Source organism: Trachypithecus francoisi, unplaced genomic scaffold (assembly GCF_009764315.1).
Source record: "Trachypithecus francoisi isolate TF-2019V2 unplaced genomic scaffold, Tfra_2.0 Lachesis_group1, whole genome shotgun sequence".
In the NCBI taxonomy this organism is placed as follows: domain Eukaryota; kingdom Metazoa; phylum Chordata; class Mammalia; order Primates; family Cercopithecidae; genus Trachypithecus; species Trachypithecus francoisi.
Genome location: NW_022681454.1, coordinates 106,080,909 through 106,099,167, shown reverse-complemented (window position 1 = coordinate 106,099,167; position 18,259 = coordinate 106,080,909). Strand labels below are relative to the sequence as shown.

Below are 18,259 nucleotides of genomic sequence, written 5' to 3'. Positions count from 1 at the left end.
TTTGATTGTATGATTGTACCGTGGTTTGTGCATACATTATTTGAAGGACATTTCAGTTTTTACCACATTTTTAGAGATTATGAATTCTCTCAAAGATTCTGAAAGTAAGATTAAGCAAGAAATGTGAGGACAGTCTGATTCACATTGCAGTAAATAAAAATGTAAAACATATGCTTTTTAAATAAGAGAAAACCCTAGCTTCAGTTTCTTTCTTTTTTTTTGAGACAGAGTCTTGCTCTGTTGCCCAGGCTGGAGTGGAGTGATGCGGTCTTGGCTCACTGCAACTTCTGCCTCCCTGGTTCAAGGAATTCTCCTGTCTCAGTCTCCTGAGAAGCTGGGATTACAGGCACCTGTCACCACGCCCGGCTAATTTTTCGTATTTTTTTTTTTTTTTTTTTTTTTTTGAGACGGAGTCTTGCTCTGCCACCCAGGCTGGAGTGCAGTGGCCGGATCTCAGCTCACTGCAAGCTCTGCCTCCCAGGTTTACGCCATTCTCCTGCCTCAGCCTCCCAAGTAGCTGGGACTACAGGCGCCCGCCACCTCGCCCGGCTAGTTTTTTGTATTTTTAAGTAGAGACAGGGTTTCACTGTATTAGCCAGGATGGTCTCGATCTCCTGACCTCGTGATCCGCCCGTCTCGGCCTCCCAAAGTGCTGGGATTACAGGCTTGAGCCACCGCGCCCAGCCCCAATTTTTCGTATTTTTAATAGAGACAGGGCTTCACCATGTTGGCCAGGCTAGTCTCAAACTCCTGACCTTGTGATCCGCCTGCCTCGGCCTCCCAAAATGTTGGGATTACAGGCATGAGCCACTGCCCCCAGCCAAGCTTCAGTTTTCAAGACAGAAAAATACATTTCACCTGTTCCTTCAATTTTTACTCACCCATGTTTGCCAGAAGGCAAATGGCAGCTTGTACATCCACTCCCGCATATACATCTGCTAGTGAACTTACCACTGGCAAACAAAGTGTATGTACTCTAATTCTCCGCTCACCTAAAAAAAAAGTCATTGAAAATACATTAGATCAAAAAGGAAATAAAACAAAGCAAACAAGTCGAATACTTTCTTTTTTTTTTTTGAGACAGAGTCTTGCTCTGTCTCTTAGGCTAGAGTGCAATGCTGTGACCGCAGCTCACTGCAACCTGTCTCCCGGGTTCAAGTGATTCTCTCCTGCCTCAGCCTCCCAAGTAGCTGGGATTACAGGTGCCAGCCACCATGCCCAGCTAATTTTTGTATTTTTAGTAGAGACGGGGTTTCACCAGTTGGCCAGGTTGGTCTTGAACTCTTGACCTCAGGTGATCCACCCGACTCGGCCTACCAAAGTGCTGGGATTACAGGCGTGAACCACCACCATGCCCAGCCACAAGTCGAATTTTTATTCAGGTTAGTGTTTTGGCTAGATTATGTCACCAACAGGATTTTGAGATGTAAAAACAAAGTTTTACAATTAACATTTTTATAAGAAAATTAAACACTCTCCAAATCTGCAGAGTATGAACATATGCTATATCACTCATTCTAAATTATATCCCAGAGTAAAATATCAGAAAACTTAACTGTCAAGTAACAAATGAAGGCCTTAATTGCTAAACAGTTTTTTACTTTAGGGAGCAAGAAATAATACAAAGAATGGCATAGCTGGATTTAGCATGAATTGTTCTGAAACAAGATTCTAGGAATACAAGTCTTCCATAAATTAAAAAAGTGTACTATTTAAAGACTTAAAAGTGAGAGTAAAAAAAGAAAGAAAATAACAACATATATTTGATTAACTAATACAAATTCCATTACGTCCCACTGTGTATTCTTTCTTTTTCCCCACTCCACTAAAGGCCATGTGAAAGGAGGGATAATTACTGTTGCAGACTATATTTCATTTCTGTTAACATTACCTTTGCTTGACGTATATAATAGGGCTGTTTGAAAACATACTAAGGAAGTATCTGTTAAACTTTCTTCAATTGACAACTGCACTGCAAATCCAGCATCAGGATTGATGTTGGCAAGGGATAACAAATCAGTAGAACGGACAAAGAAGTTACCATGAAAAGTGTGCATTGAAAGACCTAAAAAAGAGAAGATGATACAAAAAAATGAAGTTAACAATAATATCTTCACCTCAACCTAAAGTTACTTTTTAAAGTCAAAGATGTTTATGATTTTGAATCAAAAAGGATAACTGGGGAGTAAGGTTCAAGTGTAGACAGAGTTTCTAAAATATTAATTCAAAAAAACCAGTGGACATTATATAAAAGGCAGACTATACATTTCAGTTGTATTGACACCTAACCTTATTTACATTTTCTCACATGTGACTTGAAGTCAGACATAATCTGACTAAATATTTGTTTAATTTGCAAAATTAAACAAATGAGGGTTTAATTTGTAAAACAAATGAGGGTTTTACAAAACAAATTTTGTAAATTAAACAAATGAGGGTTACTATATAACTCATCCTAGGTTTAAAATACAGGATTAAAACAAATATTCACAGAAAACCAAGGAAGTGTACATTAAATGATTATGAAGGCAAAGACCCTTAATTTGACAATTCCTATTTAAGATCTTCCCTATTCCTCTAATTCTCCTTCTAAAATCATTTCTAATATACGCTTTCTCTTAGGTTCTTCTGAGTAAACCAAACATTACTTTTGTCTACTTATTCAAGTTATTATCATTATTATTATTTTTTTTGAGATGGAGTCTTGCTCTGTCGCCCGGGCTGGAGTGCAGTGGCCGGATCTCAGCTCACTGCAAGCTCCGCCTCCCGGGTTCACGCCATTCTCCTGCCTCAGCCACCGGAGTAGCTGGCACTACAGGCGCCCGCCACCTCGCCCGGCTAGTTTTTTGTATTTTTAGTAGAGACGGGGTTTCACCGTGTTAGCCAGGATGGTCTCGATCTCCTGACCTCTTGATCCACCCGTCTCGGCCTCCCAAAGTGCTGGGATTACAGGCTTGAGCCACCGCGCCCGGCCTATTCAAGTTATTTTTAAAAATTGGTAAAGGATTATTCGATAACTATTATCTATTTAAAACATGGTATGGCTAAGCAGATCAAACAGTCTTCCATAAAGAACAGTCAGAGGTAGTCAATACATGGAATGCTCACTGACTTTGATACAAGTATTTAATATAAAGTATAAGTTTCACAACTTCATACCTTTAGTACACCTTATTCTCATAACAGCTTCAAACCCAATTTTTCTTGTGAGATACCGTTTCAGGTCTTTTTGTAACTTTTCTGCTTGTGAAGGATTGTGAGTATAGTGGAATGATGGATAATAATAGATGCACCCTGCAGAATACTTGGACATGCAAGCTTTAGAGAGAAATACAAAAAGTATTAGTTACAGAAATAATATTCTACTTGTCCAACAGTAGTACAGATTCACATTATGAAGAAATCTAAGTCATGAGAAAACCTAAGCCATCAAAATAAGAACATACAAATCTGAGAAAACAGTAATATCTATAAAATATACGATAAAGTTTTACTGTTGAGCGGAATGGTAAGGGAATCATGCTATATAAACAAAATACTAGTAACATTTTATATTTGTATAGTGCTTTAAACTTTACTGGTAGTTTTCATAGATATTGTCTATCTAATGCACATGCCTTTCTCCCTAAAATATTGAGAATGCTTACTGAAGAGTTTAGATTTAAGTATGCATTAAAAACGTTTATTTAAATAAATGTACACATGATGACTTTCCTTACCTAGCGAAGCAAGATCAGAATACTGTGAACTTAAAAGGAACAAATCCACTGCAGTTTGCTGTCCTGAGCAATCTAATGCAAGCTTCTTATAAAAATCAGTTGCAGGGCCAAGATGCTGTACCACCTAAGTCAACAGATCATAAAGTAAGAGCTAGAAATCTTTATGCTCATGTTTTCATGTCACTTTTATAATAAAAAGGATGTCCTCTGCCTCCCTACCAAACTAAGGAGTTTTTTAAATGTCTAGGCATTTGGTGCAGATTTCCTGTGATAATAACAGTGATAGATAATCTTTATAAAAAACACTTATGTGCCACCACTAAGATGTTTCACACAAATTAAATAATTTTCATAACACATCTCATATGGTTTTTATTAACTACATTTTCAGACGAAGAAACTGAGGCGATAACTGATTAAGTAACTTGACCAAGATTATATAGAAATTGAGGGATGGACATTGGAATATAAACCCAAGAAATCTGGCTACAGAATGAGTGCTGCTAACCATTATTAAATATTGTTACATAATTTAAGAATAAAAGATTAAGGAAGGTGTTTCTTTTTGGTATGAGAAGACTTGAGCTGAGAAGGTGACACTAGAGAGAGTCTCCAAGTTCTTAATCACCATGCAATATTTCCTAACAAAATGTTTCAATCCTCTTAATTACACTGCATGATGATTATATTAGAGCGTACTCTAATATAAGGAATTAAGGATATGAAGGAATATGTAAACCAGAACAGATACTGAAACTTTAGCGTCCCAGGAGGCAGACAGAGAATATTTCTGAAAGTTAAATGAGAAAACAAAACAAAACTCTATCAAAGGATTCAGTAAATACATAACAGCTTCCTATGTTCAAAACACCACAGTAATTTATAATGGATTGTAATGGGTCAACGAACTAAATGCCAGCTACACTTGTTGATGAGTTTAAAATATACAATTATTTTAAAATTAGCTTCCTTCTCAAATGCAATTTTAAAATACAATTTCTATAAAGAGTGAAATATGGTGCCTTTTTTCTCTAGCATATTGGTGAAGAATAAAAAAAGCAACACTACTTAATGGAGGTTACAGGATGAGCCTTAAGAAGAGAGGTTGATTAAAAAACCCGAAAAAACACAACATTCTTTAATAACTTAAAGATTATGCCCTTTAACCCAATAATTTCACTTCTAGGAATTTATCCTAAGGCAAAACTGGATATGTGGCTAAAGATTTATGACACTATTAAAACTGTTTAATTCGCACTTATAACTACTTATAATGACTTGTTCTCAAATATACGTTGAGGCCAGACAGAACTTGTACAAAAGAAAAATGACTACTGTAGTTCATTTATTATTTGAAATAAGGGCTTAAAAATGCCCTGACCAAATCTTCACATAAAACCCAAGTAATGTTCAGCTTCATATATTCCTTTCATTATTATTATTGTTTTATTTTTTTTTTTGAGACAGGGTCTCGCTCTGTTGCCCAGGCTGGAGTGCAGTGGCAGTGATCACAGCTCACTGCAACCTCTGCCTCCCTGGTTCAAGCGATTCTCCTGCCTCAGCCACCCAAGCAGCTGGGATTACAGGCATGCACCACTGCACCCAGATAATTTTTGTATTTTTAGGAGAGATAGGGTTTTGCAATGTTGGCCAGACTGGTCTCAAACTCCTGGACTCAAGTGATCCACCCTCCTTTGCCTCCCAAAGTGCTGGGATTATAGGTGTGAGCCACTGCACCTGGCCGTTATTGTTATTTTTTAAAATGTCTCGTTACATTGCTCAAGCTGGTTTAGAATTCCTAAGCTCAAATGATCCTCTAGCCTAAGCCTCTTGAGTAGCTAAGGTTACAGGCAGGTGCTACCACACCCAGCCCTTTTTTAAAAAAATAGTGCAAATACAGCTCTGGCTCACATGTGCAATCCCAGCACTTCACGGGGCTGAGGCACGGGTATTGCTTGATCTCAGCAGTTTGAGGCCAGCCTAGGCAACATAGCAAGATGCTGTCTCTACTTTTAAAAAACAAAAGAAAAAAATTCTGAAGACAACTATTTAATAGCTGAAAAGCAATCAATTTATTATTTTCACATTTACTTTCTCTGTGACTTCACAGAATGCTCACAATATATTCTCCAATGAAAAAGGTCAGTTAAAAACACACACACACACACACATATATATACACACACATATGATGCCCAATTATGCTTATTTGTATGTTTGTATAACTAAATGCTAGTATCGTTAGGTTATTGGTGATTTATACTTTTCTCCACTTTCCAAGTGTTATACAATGATCTGTGTTATCTTTATAATTAAAACGTTTATTAGTACGAGCATGCTGAATTACAACAGATATTTAGTAAGTTTTACCACTTATGTAACAGAAAATAATACTGGAGTCAGAAAATCAAGTCGCACTACCATTACCATTAAATAGTTATTTAACCTTTACCTAGATACTCTACTTCCTCATCTATAAAATGAAAGGGTTATACTAAATGATTTATAAATTTCTATGACTTACAAAGTAATAAAAAGAATATACTGTGACACAAAACCAAAAAGATAACTTGAGTTAAAAACTCTCGCCAGGCGCAGTGGCTCACGCCTGTAACACCAGCACTTTGGGAAGCTGAGGTGGGTGGATCACGCGGTCAGGAGATTGAGACCATACTGGCTAACACTGTGAAACCCTGTCTCTAATAAAAATACAAAAAATTAGCCGGGCGTGGTGGCAGGCACCTGTAGTCCCAGCTACTCCAGAGGCTGAGGAGGAGAATGGCGTGAACCCGGGAGGCAGATCTTGCAGTGAGCCGAGATCGCACCACTGCACTCCAGCATGGGCGACAGAGCAAGACTCTGTTTCAAACAAACAAACAAACAAACAAACAAACAAACAAAACACAAACAAAAACTCTCTGGCAGCCACGCTCAGTGGCTCATGCCTGTAATTCCAGCACTTTGGTAGGTTGAGGCAGGCGGATCACAAGGCCAGGAGTTTGAGACCAGCCTGACGAACACGGTGAAACCCCTGTCTCTACTAAAAATATAAAAATTAGCCAGGCATGGTGGCACACACCTGTAATCCCAGCTACTCAGGAGGCGGAAGCAGGAGAATCGCTTGAACCCAGGAAGCAGAGGTTGCAGTGAGACAAGATCGTGCCACTGCACTCCAGTCTGGGCGACAGTGTGAGACCACGTTTCAAAAAACAAACAAACAAAAAAAACCCAACTCTCTTGCCAGTTTTTTATTATTAATGAATTAGAAAAGTAGAATAAACAAATAATTACACAATCTTGAATAAACAAAAAGCTAAATATAAAATACCTTTGTACTTGATCTCTGATTAGGATCTTCTCTGGATTGCAGAAGTCCTGCACCCAAGGAAGGTAACTGTGTCTGAAATACAGACACACGGCCACCTGTTGGAGACATTAATTTAAAGGCAGCCTGAAGTGCAGGACCAAGGGCACTGTGTGTTTCTCTTGTATTGGTGAACATATTTGGTAATGCATTCAGTAAGTCTTTTATAAGCTGAGAAAACAAAGATCAAAAGTTGAATTACTGAGAGGGCAAAGGAATAATCTTCTTTTAAAACATTCCATAGTGTATCATGCGTCACTGTATTTCTAGGGACTGGAACTGAGGAGTCAATAGATATGCCATTTATATTGTCTATTATTTGTAATATTAATATATCAAGTAAATAAATGTTAAACATTTTAGTTACCAGTCACAATACATTTTTACATTTTATGCTTTAAGAAAATCAACCTTACCTCTTTACTTTCATATAGATTCACAAGTAAACTATCCGGTGTAGGTAGAAAAACATCTATAGGGAAAACATATATTTTAATCAACAAATCGAATCAAAAGAATACATCAGAAAATCCTGAAGTTTTTATCAGGTCACACATGTAATGTGTACTATAATTTTGCTTTATTTTATTTATTTTATTTTCTTGAGATGGAGTTTCGCTCTTGTTGCCCAGGCTGGAGTGCAATGGTGCGATCTCAGCTCACTGCAACCTCCACCTCCCGGGTTTAAGCAATTCTCCTGTCTCAGCCTCCTGAGTAGCTGAGATTACGGGCAAGCGCCACAACACCTGGCTAATTTTGCATTTTTAGCAGAGACAGGGTTTCTCCATGTTGGTCAGGCTGGTCTTGAACTCCCAATCTCAGGTGATCCGCCCACCTTGGCCTCCCAAAGTGTTGGGATTACAGGCGTGAGCCAGCGCGCTCACCTAATATTGCTTTATTAAATATACACACTCTGTATATATTATACATACATGTGTATAATACATACACAGGCATAAATAACTTAGAATCAAGTATTTCCAGAAAAACAATTACTTTGAACAAATATTAAAGTGCATGACATTATCCTCACAGCATATAGCAAGATATATATTAAAATAAAGTAGCATTTATTTGATGCATATTCTATTTTGGCATCCTATAATATCCAAAGATTTCAAAGTCCATAGTCAGAAAGGTTTTTATTTTACTGACTGCTTACCATCTATATCAGACACAATCAGCATTTGAGGCTGTGATAATCCTTCTTGTAAATTGTAGAAATGAATAGTGCTATCAAAGGTCATGAATCCTATTCTTGTTCGTGAATCTCCAGGAAGCCTAAAGATAAAAATGACAATTTTAAATTCAGAGTACTCAGTAACACATTTCATTTCAGAAAATAATGAAATAGTAATTTAAGTCCAAGGATAATTACACATATGCTTTTCTACAGGGGACAGAAAAATTATCCCTATCTAAACAAATATATATCAGAGAAGAAGACCAAGGTGAAAACTTACTTTCAGTTCCAATATTAGAACAATAGTGTATCTTGCTTAAGCATTTTAAGGGCAGAATGAGAAATTAGTACTTTCCAAGAAAAGACTGAATATACTGCAAATCAGATTTTAACGTGTAAAATTTTACACAAAAACCACATTTATGAACACTGAAACATTTTATCTATCATTAATCTTTTAAAATGTTGTTAGAGCTGTTTTCAAAAGTCGATGCCCCAGTATAAAAGAATAAATTACCATTTCACTGCCTGTCAAGCTTTCTTTATTAATAAGATAGATACCTCACCTTACAGAAGCATATTACTAAGTACTACCAACTATGTTAACTTGAGTTATGTAATTTATTGTTTTAACAATGCCTTTAAAATATCTTTGGATATTATAGGATGCCAAAATAGAATATGCATCAAAGCAAGAAGCATTATCACTGCTATGGATGACTAATCACGGTATTCAGATATAGTCTGCAAGGTGGGTCAAGAGCATTTCAGAGAACAGAATGCCACAAGTTATGTGGATGTTCAGCTTACCAATATGGTTAATATTTATGACGTTTCCACATACTAATCTTCACTCCTGTGAGACTTCTAAGATCACTGAGGGGTGGGGTCATTTATTACTGGTTAGAGGAGACTACTGACCTACTCCAAGCTAAAAACAAACGAAGTTGAGCTGAAACTGCTCCAGCATCAAACTCTTCTTTCTCAAAGAAGTTTCCAGAGCCCTTTCCAAAAACACATTATACATTTGTTGCTATTCTATCACTTTCTTTTTCTTTTACTTTCCCAATGCTTCTATTTTCTGCTATAATCAAATAGAAATATTTTTAAAACATTTTCCATTCCCAGTTTTACACTTTGGGTTTTGCACAGTCTATTTAATTTACAAGTTGTCAATCATCTCTCTCAGTGTGGCTCCTATTTCATACTTTTCAATACAAGGCTAATAGATTAAATGGATTTCTGGAGCATAGTGACGCAATAGGAGCTTGCTCCATCCACTCTATGCATCAACCTGGTATTTTAGTACCTCCAAGAATGGTGTACCCTCTTGGGGGATTAAAACTTGGTATTTAAAAACAAAAACAGGCCAGGTGCAGTGGCTATAATCCCAGCACTTTGGGAGGCAGAGGTGGGTGGATCGCTTGAGCTCAGGAGTTCGAGATCAGCCTGGGCAACATGGCAAAACACTGTCTCTACCAAATATACAAAAATTAGCCGAGTGTGATGGTGTGCGCTTGTAGTCCCAGCTACTCAGGAGGCTGAAGTGGGAGGATCACTTGAGCCTGGGGGGGTCAAGGCTGCGATGAGCAGACATCACACCACTGCACTCCAGCTGGGGGAACAGAGCAGGCCTCTGTCTCCAAAAAAAAAAAAAAAAAAATCAACAATAAACCAGCAACAAGCCAACCAATCATCTCTGTAGAGTAGTCTTCCATTGCCACTCACTGTTTTTTTTTGAGACGGAGTCTTGCTCTGTCGCCCAGGCTGGAGTGCAGTGGCGCAATCTCAGCTCGCTGCAACCTCGGCCTCCCCGGTTTACGCCATTCTCCAGCCTCAGCCTCCTGAGTAGCTGGAACTACAGGTGCCCGCCACCTCGCCCGGCTACTTTTTTTTTTTTGGATTTTTTAGTAGAGACGGGGTTTCACCGTGTTAGCCAGGATGGTCTCGATCTCCTGACCTCATGATCCGCCCGTCTCGGCCTCCCAAAGTGCTGGGATTACAGGCTTGAGCCACCACGCCCGGCCGCCACTCACTGTTAAAGCTATTTTTGAAGCACTTGTGACTAAAGTACACGAAGCAACAAACACTAAAAGCAAATCTCTCAATACCTCTGAATTTTTAAAATCTTGAACATCTTAATGTTATCAGTTTCCTTTCAGGCCAAGATCAGTGATATGAAGACTATGGTGACCAGAAGTAGCATTCAACAGGGCAAGGACTCTTCAAGCTCATATGGTAGAGGAGAACCTTTTGGAACCACCAAAGTACTTGGGACAGAGTATTCATATATAACAAGCCCCACACCTCTACACATGTTGAGAACCACTGCAGTGGTGAACCACTCTCACTAACAACCTGAAGTCACATCTCTTGTGGGTGTTGGAGTGAAACAGAAATGTGCAAACAACTGTATTTTCCAGAGATTTGGACAGTTCATTTTTAAAGCTAGATGAGGGGCTCCTTCATGACTAATCTTGGTAGACACAGAGAAGGGAATTAGATCCAGGTATAAGCCACATATTCTATACTCGCTATTTCCATTTCCACAATCCAGCTCATTACTAATGTGCCAAAATGCTCAGTTTCTTAGCCTGGTGTGGTGGTGGGTGCCTGTAATCCCAGCTACTTGGGAGGCTGAGGCAGGAGAATTGCTTGAATTCACAAAGCGGAGGTTGCAGTGAGCCAAGATTGTGCCACTGCACTCCAGCCTGGGCAACAGAGCAAGACTCTGTCTCAAAAAAAATAAATAAAATAAAAATAAATAAACAAAATGCTCAGTTTCTGGCTTCCTAACATATTAAGCAGAAAATCAGTTTCCTCCTTCCCTTTAAACCAGCTCATTCTGTCATCAGTGCAATTAAAACAAGTTCATGAAAAAAAATCCTTGCTCAGGCATAAATTACAGCCAGATTTCTCTCATCCAGATTCTTTTTAAAAAATCTTTTTAAATGTTATTTAAACTGACAGATAAAATTGTATGTATATGTCATGGAAAACATGTTGTTTTGAATATATATATATATATATATACACACACACACTGTGGAATGGCTAAATCTAGCTAATGAACACATGCATTGTCTCACAAAGTTATTATTTTTGTAGTGAGAATACAACAATTCTAATCTCTCAGCATTTTTCCAAGAATACAATATATTGCTATTAACTACAGGCAGCATGTTGTACAACAGATCTCTTGAACTTATTCCTCCTATCTTTTACACTTTGGCTAGCATCTCTCGAAACCTCCCACCCTATCCCTGGTAACAACCACTGTACTCTCTACTTTTATGAGATTTATCTTTTTAGTTCCCACAAATGACTGAGAACATGCAATGTCTGTTCTTATCTCGCTTAACGTGATGACCTCCAGATTTATCAATGGTATCGCAAATGAGAAAAATTTTCTTTTTAAAGGGTGGATAGTATTCCATTTGCACATATACTGGTTTCTTTATCCATCCATCTGTTGATGGATACTTAGTCTGATTATGTATCCTGGCTCTTGTGAATAATGCTACAATAAACATGGGAGTGCAGATATATCTTCCACACACTGATTTTTCTTTGGATATGTTCCAAGTAGTGGGATTACTGGATCATACAACAATTGTTTTAAATTTTCTGAGGGACCTTTATACTGTTTTCCGTAATGGCTGTACTAATTTATATTCCCCAAAGTGTAGTTTCCCTTTTCTCCACATCCTCACCAACACGTTATCTTTTGTCTTTTTGATAGTCTCATCCCGATTCCCAATACACAGGCTAACTCAAGATTTCTGGCCCCGTGTTCAGATTGGCTAAGTCAGACAGTTAGATAAGATCTAAATTCCTGACTAAATACTAGATTTTTATGATTCTATAAATCAGATACCAAGTCATAAATCATAACTCGAGTATCTAGATCCTTATTCTATGGTACCTAAGTAGTACTCTTTTTAGTTGATAAATATAACCAAACCCAATCCCACAAACTGGGAACACTTCATATTTATATCCATTTATATATATAACATACACATATGTACAGTATGATTAAAAGTATTCTTACTTGTCTAGATTTTCTAAGAGTGACTGGCACAAAATTGTCAAATATCCAGCTTCCACTGCATTATGAGATACATCTAAAACAAACAAGTAAACTGCAGGTTGAGGAGGACGCAGCTGAAAGGAATAAAAACAAAGTAATTTATTTGGTAGGTACAATTTATTCTTTTTATATATCACTATTACTACTGGATATTTACTGAATATATTAATACAAAAAATACACAAATAGGATTGCTGTTTTGTAATATATGCTCATGAAAATGATATGCTTTTAATTTTTTTTTCTTTTCAGTTGGTTGTGGACTAAGCATGACAAGGCAGTTGACACACAGCCACAGTTAAATAGATGGGTTAAATGTTTTTCTGATAAGGAGTGTTGGCTAAGCTCTCTAGATGTACATCCCTTCCCCTTTCCTAAATACAAAATTTAAACCCAACAACTTGCCATTAGTATCAGCTATTGGGTTACCTGGAGGTGACTGAATCCTTATTTTTTTTTTTTTTTGAGGCGGAGTCTCGCTCTGTCGCCCGGACAGGAGTGCAGTGGCCGGATCTCAGCTCACTGCAAGCTCCGCCTCCCGGGTTTACGCCATTCTCCTGCCTCAGCCTCCCAAGTAGCTGGGACTACAGGCGCCCGCCACCTCGCCCGGCTAGTTTTTGTATTTTTAGTAGAGACGGGGTTTCACCGTATTAGCCAGGATGGTCTCGATCTCCTGACCTCGTGATCCGCCCGTCTCGGCCTCCCAAAGTGCTGGGATTACAGGCTTGAGCCACCGCGCCCGGCTGAATCCTTATGTTTTAAGTGCTATGTGTAAAGGAAGTCCTTGTGATGGTATTGTAAATACTTTTTTTTTTCTTGGAGATGGAGTCTCACTATGTCATCCAGGCTGGAGTGCAGCGGCGTGATCTTGGCTCACTGCAATCTCTGCCTCCCAGGTTTAAGCGATTCTCCTGCCTCAGCCTCCTGAGTAGCTGGGACTACAGGCACATACTACCACACACAGCTAATTTTTGTATTTGGTAGAGACCGGGAAGTTTCACTGTATTGGCCAGGCTGGTTGCGAACTCCTGATGTCAGCTGATCCACCCGCCGCGGCCTCCCAAAGTGCTGGGATTACAGGTATAAGCCACCGTGCCTGGCCTATAAATACATTCTTTGAAAAGTCCTTATGGTTGATAATTGTTGAAGCTTGGTGATGGGCAAAGGATGGTTCACTATACTGTTTTCTTTGGAGTACGCTTGAAAACTGCTGTTACATAAAGTTGAAATAGGCCAGGTGCAGTGGCTCATGCCTGTAATCCCAGCACTTTTGGGAAGCCAAAGTAGGTAGATTGTTTGGGCCCAGGAGTTTGAGACCAGCCTGAGCAACACGGTAAAACCCTATCTCTAGCTTGGGTGACAGAGTGAAACTCTGTCTCAAGTAAAAATTAAATAAATAAATAAGTTAAAATAAAAGAATATATGAAATCTTTTCTGAAAAATATGCTAACCAGGCCGGGCGCAGTGGCTCACGCCTGTAATCCCAACACTTTGGGAGGCTAAGGCGGGCAGATCATGAGGTCAGGAGATCGAGACCATCCTGGCTAACACAGTGAAACCCCGTCTCTACTAAAAAATACAAAAAAATTAGCCGGGTATGGTGGCAGGAGCCTGTAGTCCCAGCTACTCGGGAGGCTGAGGCAGGAGAATGTAGTGAACCCTGGAGGTGGAGCTTGCAGTGAGCCGGGATCATGCCACTGAACTCCAGCCTGCGTGACAGAGCGTGACTCCATCTCAAAAATAAATAAATAAATAAAAAATAAAAATATGCTAACCAAGGGCCATATGAATCATATGGCAAAACATGAAAGATTATTTCTTGCTTTACCACTTCAATTAGATTAAGATTCCTAAGGACCCAGAATGGAGTGGGAAAATAACCATAAAGAAGGTAGAGCTTGAGAGTAAAAGTGATCAAGAAAGTTTATTACAGTTAATACAGAAACAAACATGAAAATGGAAGTTAGGTGGGCATATGCCAAATCAGACACAAAAGAATACAAAAATTACAAAAATACAGATGAACAAGGTGCCAAAAATGTAATGCACATCAGTTACTCCTTTTCACTAGCAGCAGTTTAAGTTTTGCGGACAAGGATTAGAGATGTAGCTACAGAAGATCCAGTTTTTTGGGTTTGTTTTTGAGACGGAATCTTGCCCTGTTGCCCAGGCTGTGTGCCCATGCGATCTCAGCTCACTGCAACCTTCCCCTCCCACGTTCAAGCAATTATCTTGCCTCAGCCCCCCTAGCTACTGGGATTACAGGCATGCGCCACCACGCCCAGCTAATTTTTGTATTTTTAGTAGAGACAGGGTTTCACCATGTTGGCCAGGCTGGTCTTAAATTCCTGACCTCAGGTGATCCACCCGCCTCGGCCTCCCAAAGTGTTGGGATTATAGGCATGAGCCACCGTGCCCAGCCAACACAGTTTTTATAAATATGTTAAAAAGAGAAGATACGATAAGATGAGCAAAACTTAGTCAATAATTCATTTTTGAAGTGAAAAGAAGAATGAGATCTTAGAGTTCATATAATTAAAGAACAGACAGAATTTCCTAATTGAAACAGAAGAAAAAATTAGACAGAAGTCCATATCCACTTATCTTGATATCTGTACTTGCCAAAAAAACTTACGTTTTAGGCAAAAATATGCATTTCTCTGTTTTGAGAGTCTCAAATGTTAAATGGTAAAAGGTTACCTATATCCATTCCATGCAAGGAAATAAAAATGGCAACAAATCGTAGATGCTAGTGTCCATCATCAGACAGATAGAACTAATGTTTCTTACTCATAGAAAGCCTTCTAGATCAAATAACCTTTAGAAAGATTTTCTCTTTGTTAAATATAAACTTTCAGCATTAATTTGTTTTTAAAAATTATGAGTATAAACAATTTCAAAATCTCGGTAAGAATTCACTTAACAGAAAACTACAAATGATCAATATGTGTTCCACAACAAATCTTAACACTGAATAGTTACCATGTAATCCGAAGAAGCAATGAACTCCACAGTTGAATTCTGAACTTCCGGTCGTTTATGAGGCTCTCCATAAGATCGGGTAAGGGGGTTATACATAAATTCTTCAGGAACTAGATAAGAGGTCCCAGTACAAATTTAGAGACACAATTTGTAACTAAACACATATATACACACCTAAATATAAATATCTATTATCACTATTTACATGAGGTTTAGCAACAGTTTACAAGATACAGTTTATAAAACGTAAACAGTTTATAAACAGTTTACATTTAATGGTAAAAATCAATCCTTTAAGCCCTCCTTAAAAAATACATCAGGGCGGCGGCTCATGCCTGTAATTCCAGCACTCTGGTAGGCCACGGCAGGCGGATCACGAGCTCAGGAGGTCGACACCAGCCTGACCAACGTGGTGAAACCCCATCTCTACTAAAAAAACAAAAATTAGTCAGGCATAGTGGTGTGCGCCTGTAATCCCAGCTACTCAGGAGGCTGAGGCAGGAGAATCGATTGAACCTGGGAGGCAGAGGTTGCAGTGAGCTGAGATTGCACCACTGTACTCCAGCCTAGGCAACAGAGTGAGATTCTGTCTCAGAAAAAAAAAAAAAATCAGGGGGCCAGGCGCAGTGGCTCACACCTGTAATCCCAGCATTTTGGGAGGCCGAGGCGGGGGGCAGATCATGAGGTCAGGAATTCGAGACCAGCCTGGCCAATATAGTGAAACCCCATCTCTACTAAAAAATACAAAAATTATCCAGACATGGTGGTGGACACCTGTAGTCCCAGCTACTCGGGAGGCTGAGGCAGAAGAATTGCTTGAACCCGGAAGGTGGAGGTTGCCGTGAGCCGAGATTGCACCACTGCACTCCAACCTGGGTGACAGAGCGAGACTCCATCTCAAAAAAAAAAAAAAGATCAGGGCTGGGCGCAGCGGCTCATGTCTGTAATCCCAGCTCTTGGGAGACTGAAGCCTGAGGCGGATGGATCACATGAGCCCAGGAGTTCAGGACTAGCCTGGCCAACATAGCAAGATCCCATTTCTACTAAAAATGCAAAAATTATCCAGGAGTGGTGGTGCAAGCCTGTAGTCTCAGCTACTTGGGAGTCTGAGGCATGAGAAGAACTTATAGCTTGAACCTGGAAAGTAGGGATTGCAGTGAGCCATATCACATAACTGCACTCCAGCCTGGGTGACAGAGCAAGACCCTGTCTCAAAATAAATAAATAAATAAATAAATAAACAATAGATCAGAAGGATAAAAAAAACTTATGTTCTGAAATCAGGTGAGAAAACCAGGATGCAAGTAATCTTCCTTCTTAGACTTGTATCCTAGTTATTATATCAAATGACATGGAAAAAAATCAGACAGAGAAACAAAAATTTGAAAGCAACTCTAGTAAGGGAACCAAAGAAATAAATAAAGGGAACAAGAGACAGACACATATACATGCATGCATCTAGATACACTGGCAAAGTTCTACCTGAGTTGAATGAACCAAACAGACAAATGTAAGACAATCTTACTGTCAGGGGCAAGCATAACTAGTCTGCATAAGCTCACCTGCATGAGTGTCACTGTTTCTGACCTTTTTTTCTTACTTTGTCCTCACTGTTACTCTCCTCATTGGTCAATTACCCCTTGGTCAGCCAAAATGAAGAATCCCTAGTCCTAGCCTTAGCCTATATTCCCCTCTACTAAAGATGGCATGAAAATTCTTTTTAAAGCAATGAAGAGAGAAACCAGGAGATGACAAAATGTCAAAAAAATGTTGAAAATAGGATTAAAACACATTTAAGAATCTAAAACTCACCATCATTAACTCTATAGCACAAATTGCATTTCCATCTACGTTGATCAATGAAGGATACAAAGGGGTTAATGTATGTTCGACAGGATCGGCACCTCACAATGGTATTTGATGTTATCACTGGTAATTGCTAGGAAATAAAATAAAGAAATTGTAGCAGAAAAAGGCAACCCAAGGAAAAAGAGGACGTATACTGCTCTGTTCCATATATAGAACATAAACCTTAACTTGAACCTGGAAAGCAGAGATTGCAGTGGTTTTTTTGTGGTTTTATATGGAAGCATATTAATAAAATCCAGCGACATAGTGGGCAACACATGTAGCCATCAAGTTTTCTCCCTCTTGTCACAAATCATAACACTAAAATAAAGTCATACCAAACATTGGCCAAGAAAATAATTTCAGTGAGATCTTATCAGCTGAACTTTACAAATAACAGTGAGAAAGAAATATACCATATACAAATACCTTTGTCTTTGTTGACTGCACCTGGTACTAGACTATTAGGCACTGTTCATTAGACTGCCACAGCAATTTCTGACAGGAGCTGAGGCCAGAAGCAGTCAAACACAATGTGCCTTTTTTAAAAATTACATCTCTATGCTTAGTTTGGGAAAGGAATTTTATATTCAAGTAGAAAATTTAGAAAATATGAAAAAAGATTAAGAGATCACATATTATTCTATGTCCCTGAATTAACCTGCTATCATTTTAGTATATTTCATTCTGTTTTTTGTTCTATCTGCATATGAACATTTTGATCTTTGTATTTAATTTTTTCACATATGATTATTGTTATGCAAGTAACCACATATCTATTGTAAAAAGCAATCAGGAAATACAGTTAACTGAGAATGAGAAAATAAAAAATTACAGAATTCTACATCTCAGAGGATGTCACTGTGAACAATTTAGTATATATGCTTCCAGAAGGTATTTGTATGATATCCATATTTAGAGAAAAACTCTCACATATATATATATGTGTGTGTGTATATATATATATGAAATTAACTGTCTTGGTTTACAGATAAGGTTTTAAGAGTATTATAGGTGATTAAAAATATTTACTGAATAAATTCATGTACTTATTACATACTAGAATTTTT

General features: G+C 38.5%; 1 protein-coding gene and 1 pseudogene across 1 annotated transcript in view; one reads left to right on the top strand and one right to left on the bottom strand.

Moving 5' to 3' along the window:
- The window catches only part of SEC24B (SEC24 homolog B, COPII coat complex component), a 112,680-nt gene that overhangs the window by 13,402 nt on the left and 81,019 nt on the right, over positions 1-18,259 (bottom strand). The window contains 10 exon segments of the mRNA XM_033214970.1: positions 882-992; positions 1,892-2,065; positions 3,160-3,318; positions 3,720-3,843; positions 7,048-7,254; positions 7,500-7,555; positions 8,246-8,364; positions 12,321-12,433; positions 15,342-15,451; positions 17,154-17,280. Of these exon segments, the coding sequence (XP_033070861.1) occupies positions 882-992; positions 1,892-2,065; positions 3,160-3,318; positions 3,720-3,843; positions 7,048-7,254; positions 7,500-7,555; positions 8,246-8,364; positions 12,321-12,433; positions 15,342-15,451; positions 17,154-17,280 (1,300 nt within the window).
- Positions 9,471-9,597, top strand: LOC117086577 (annotated as a pseudogene).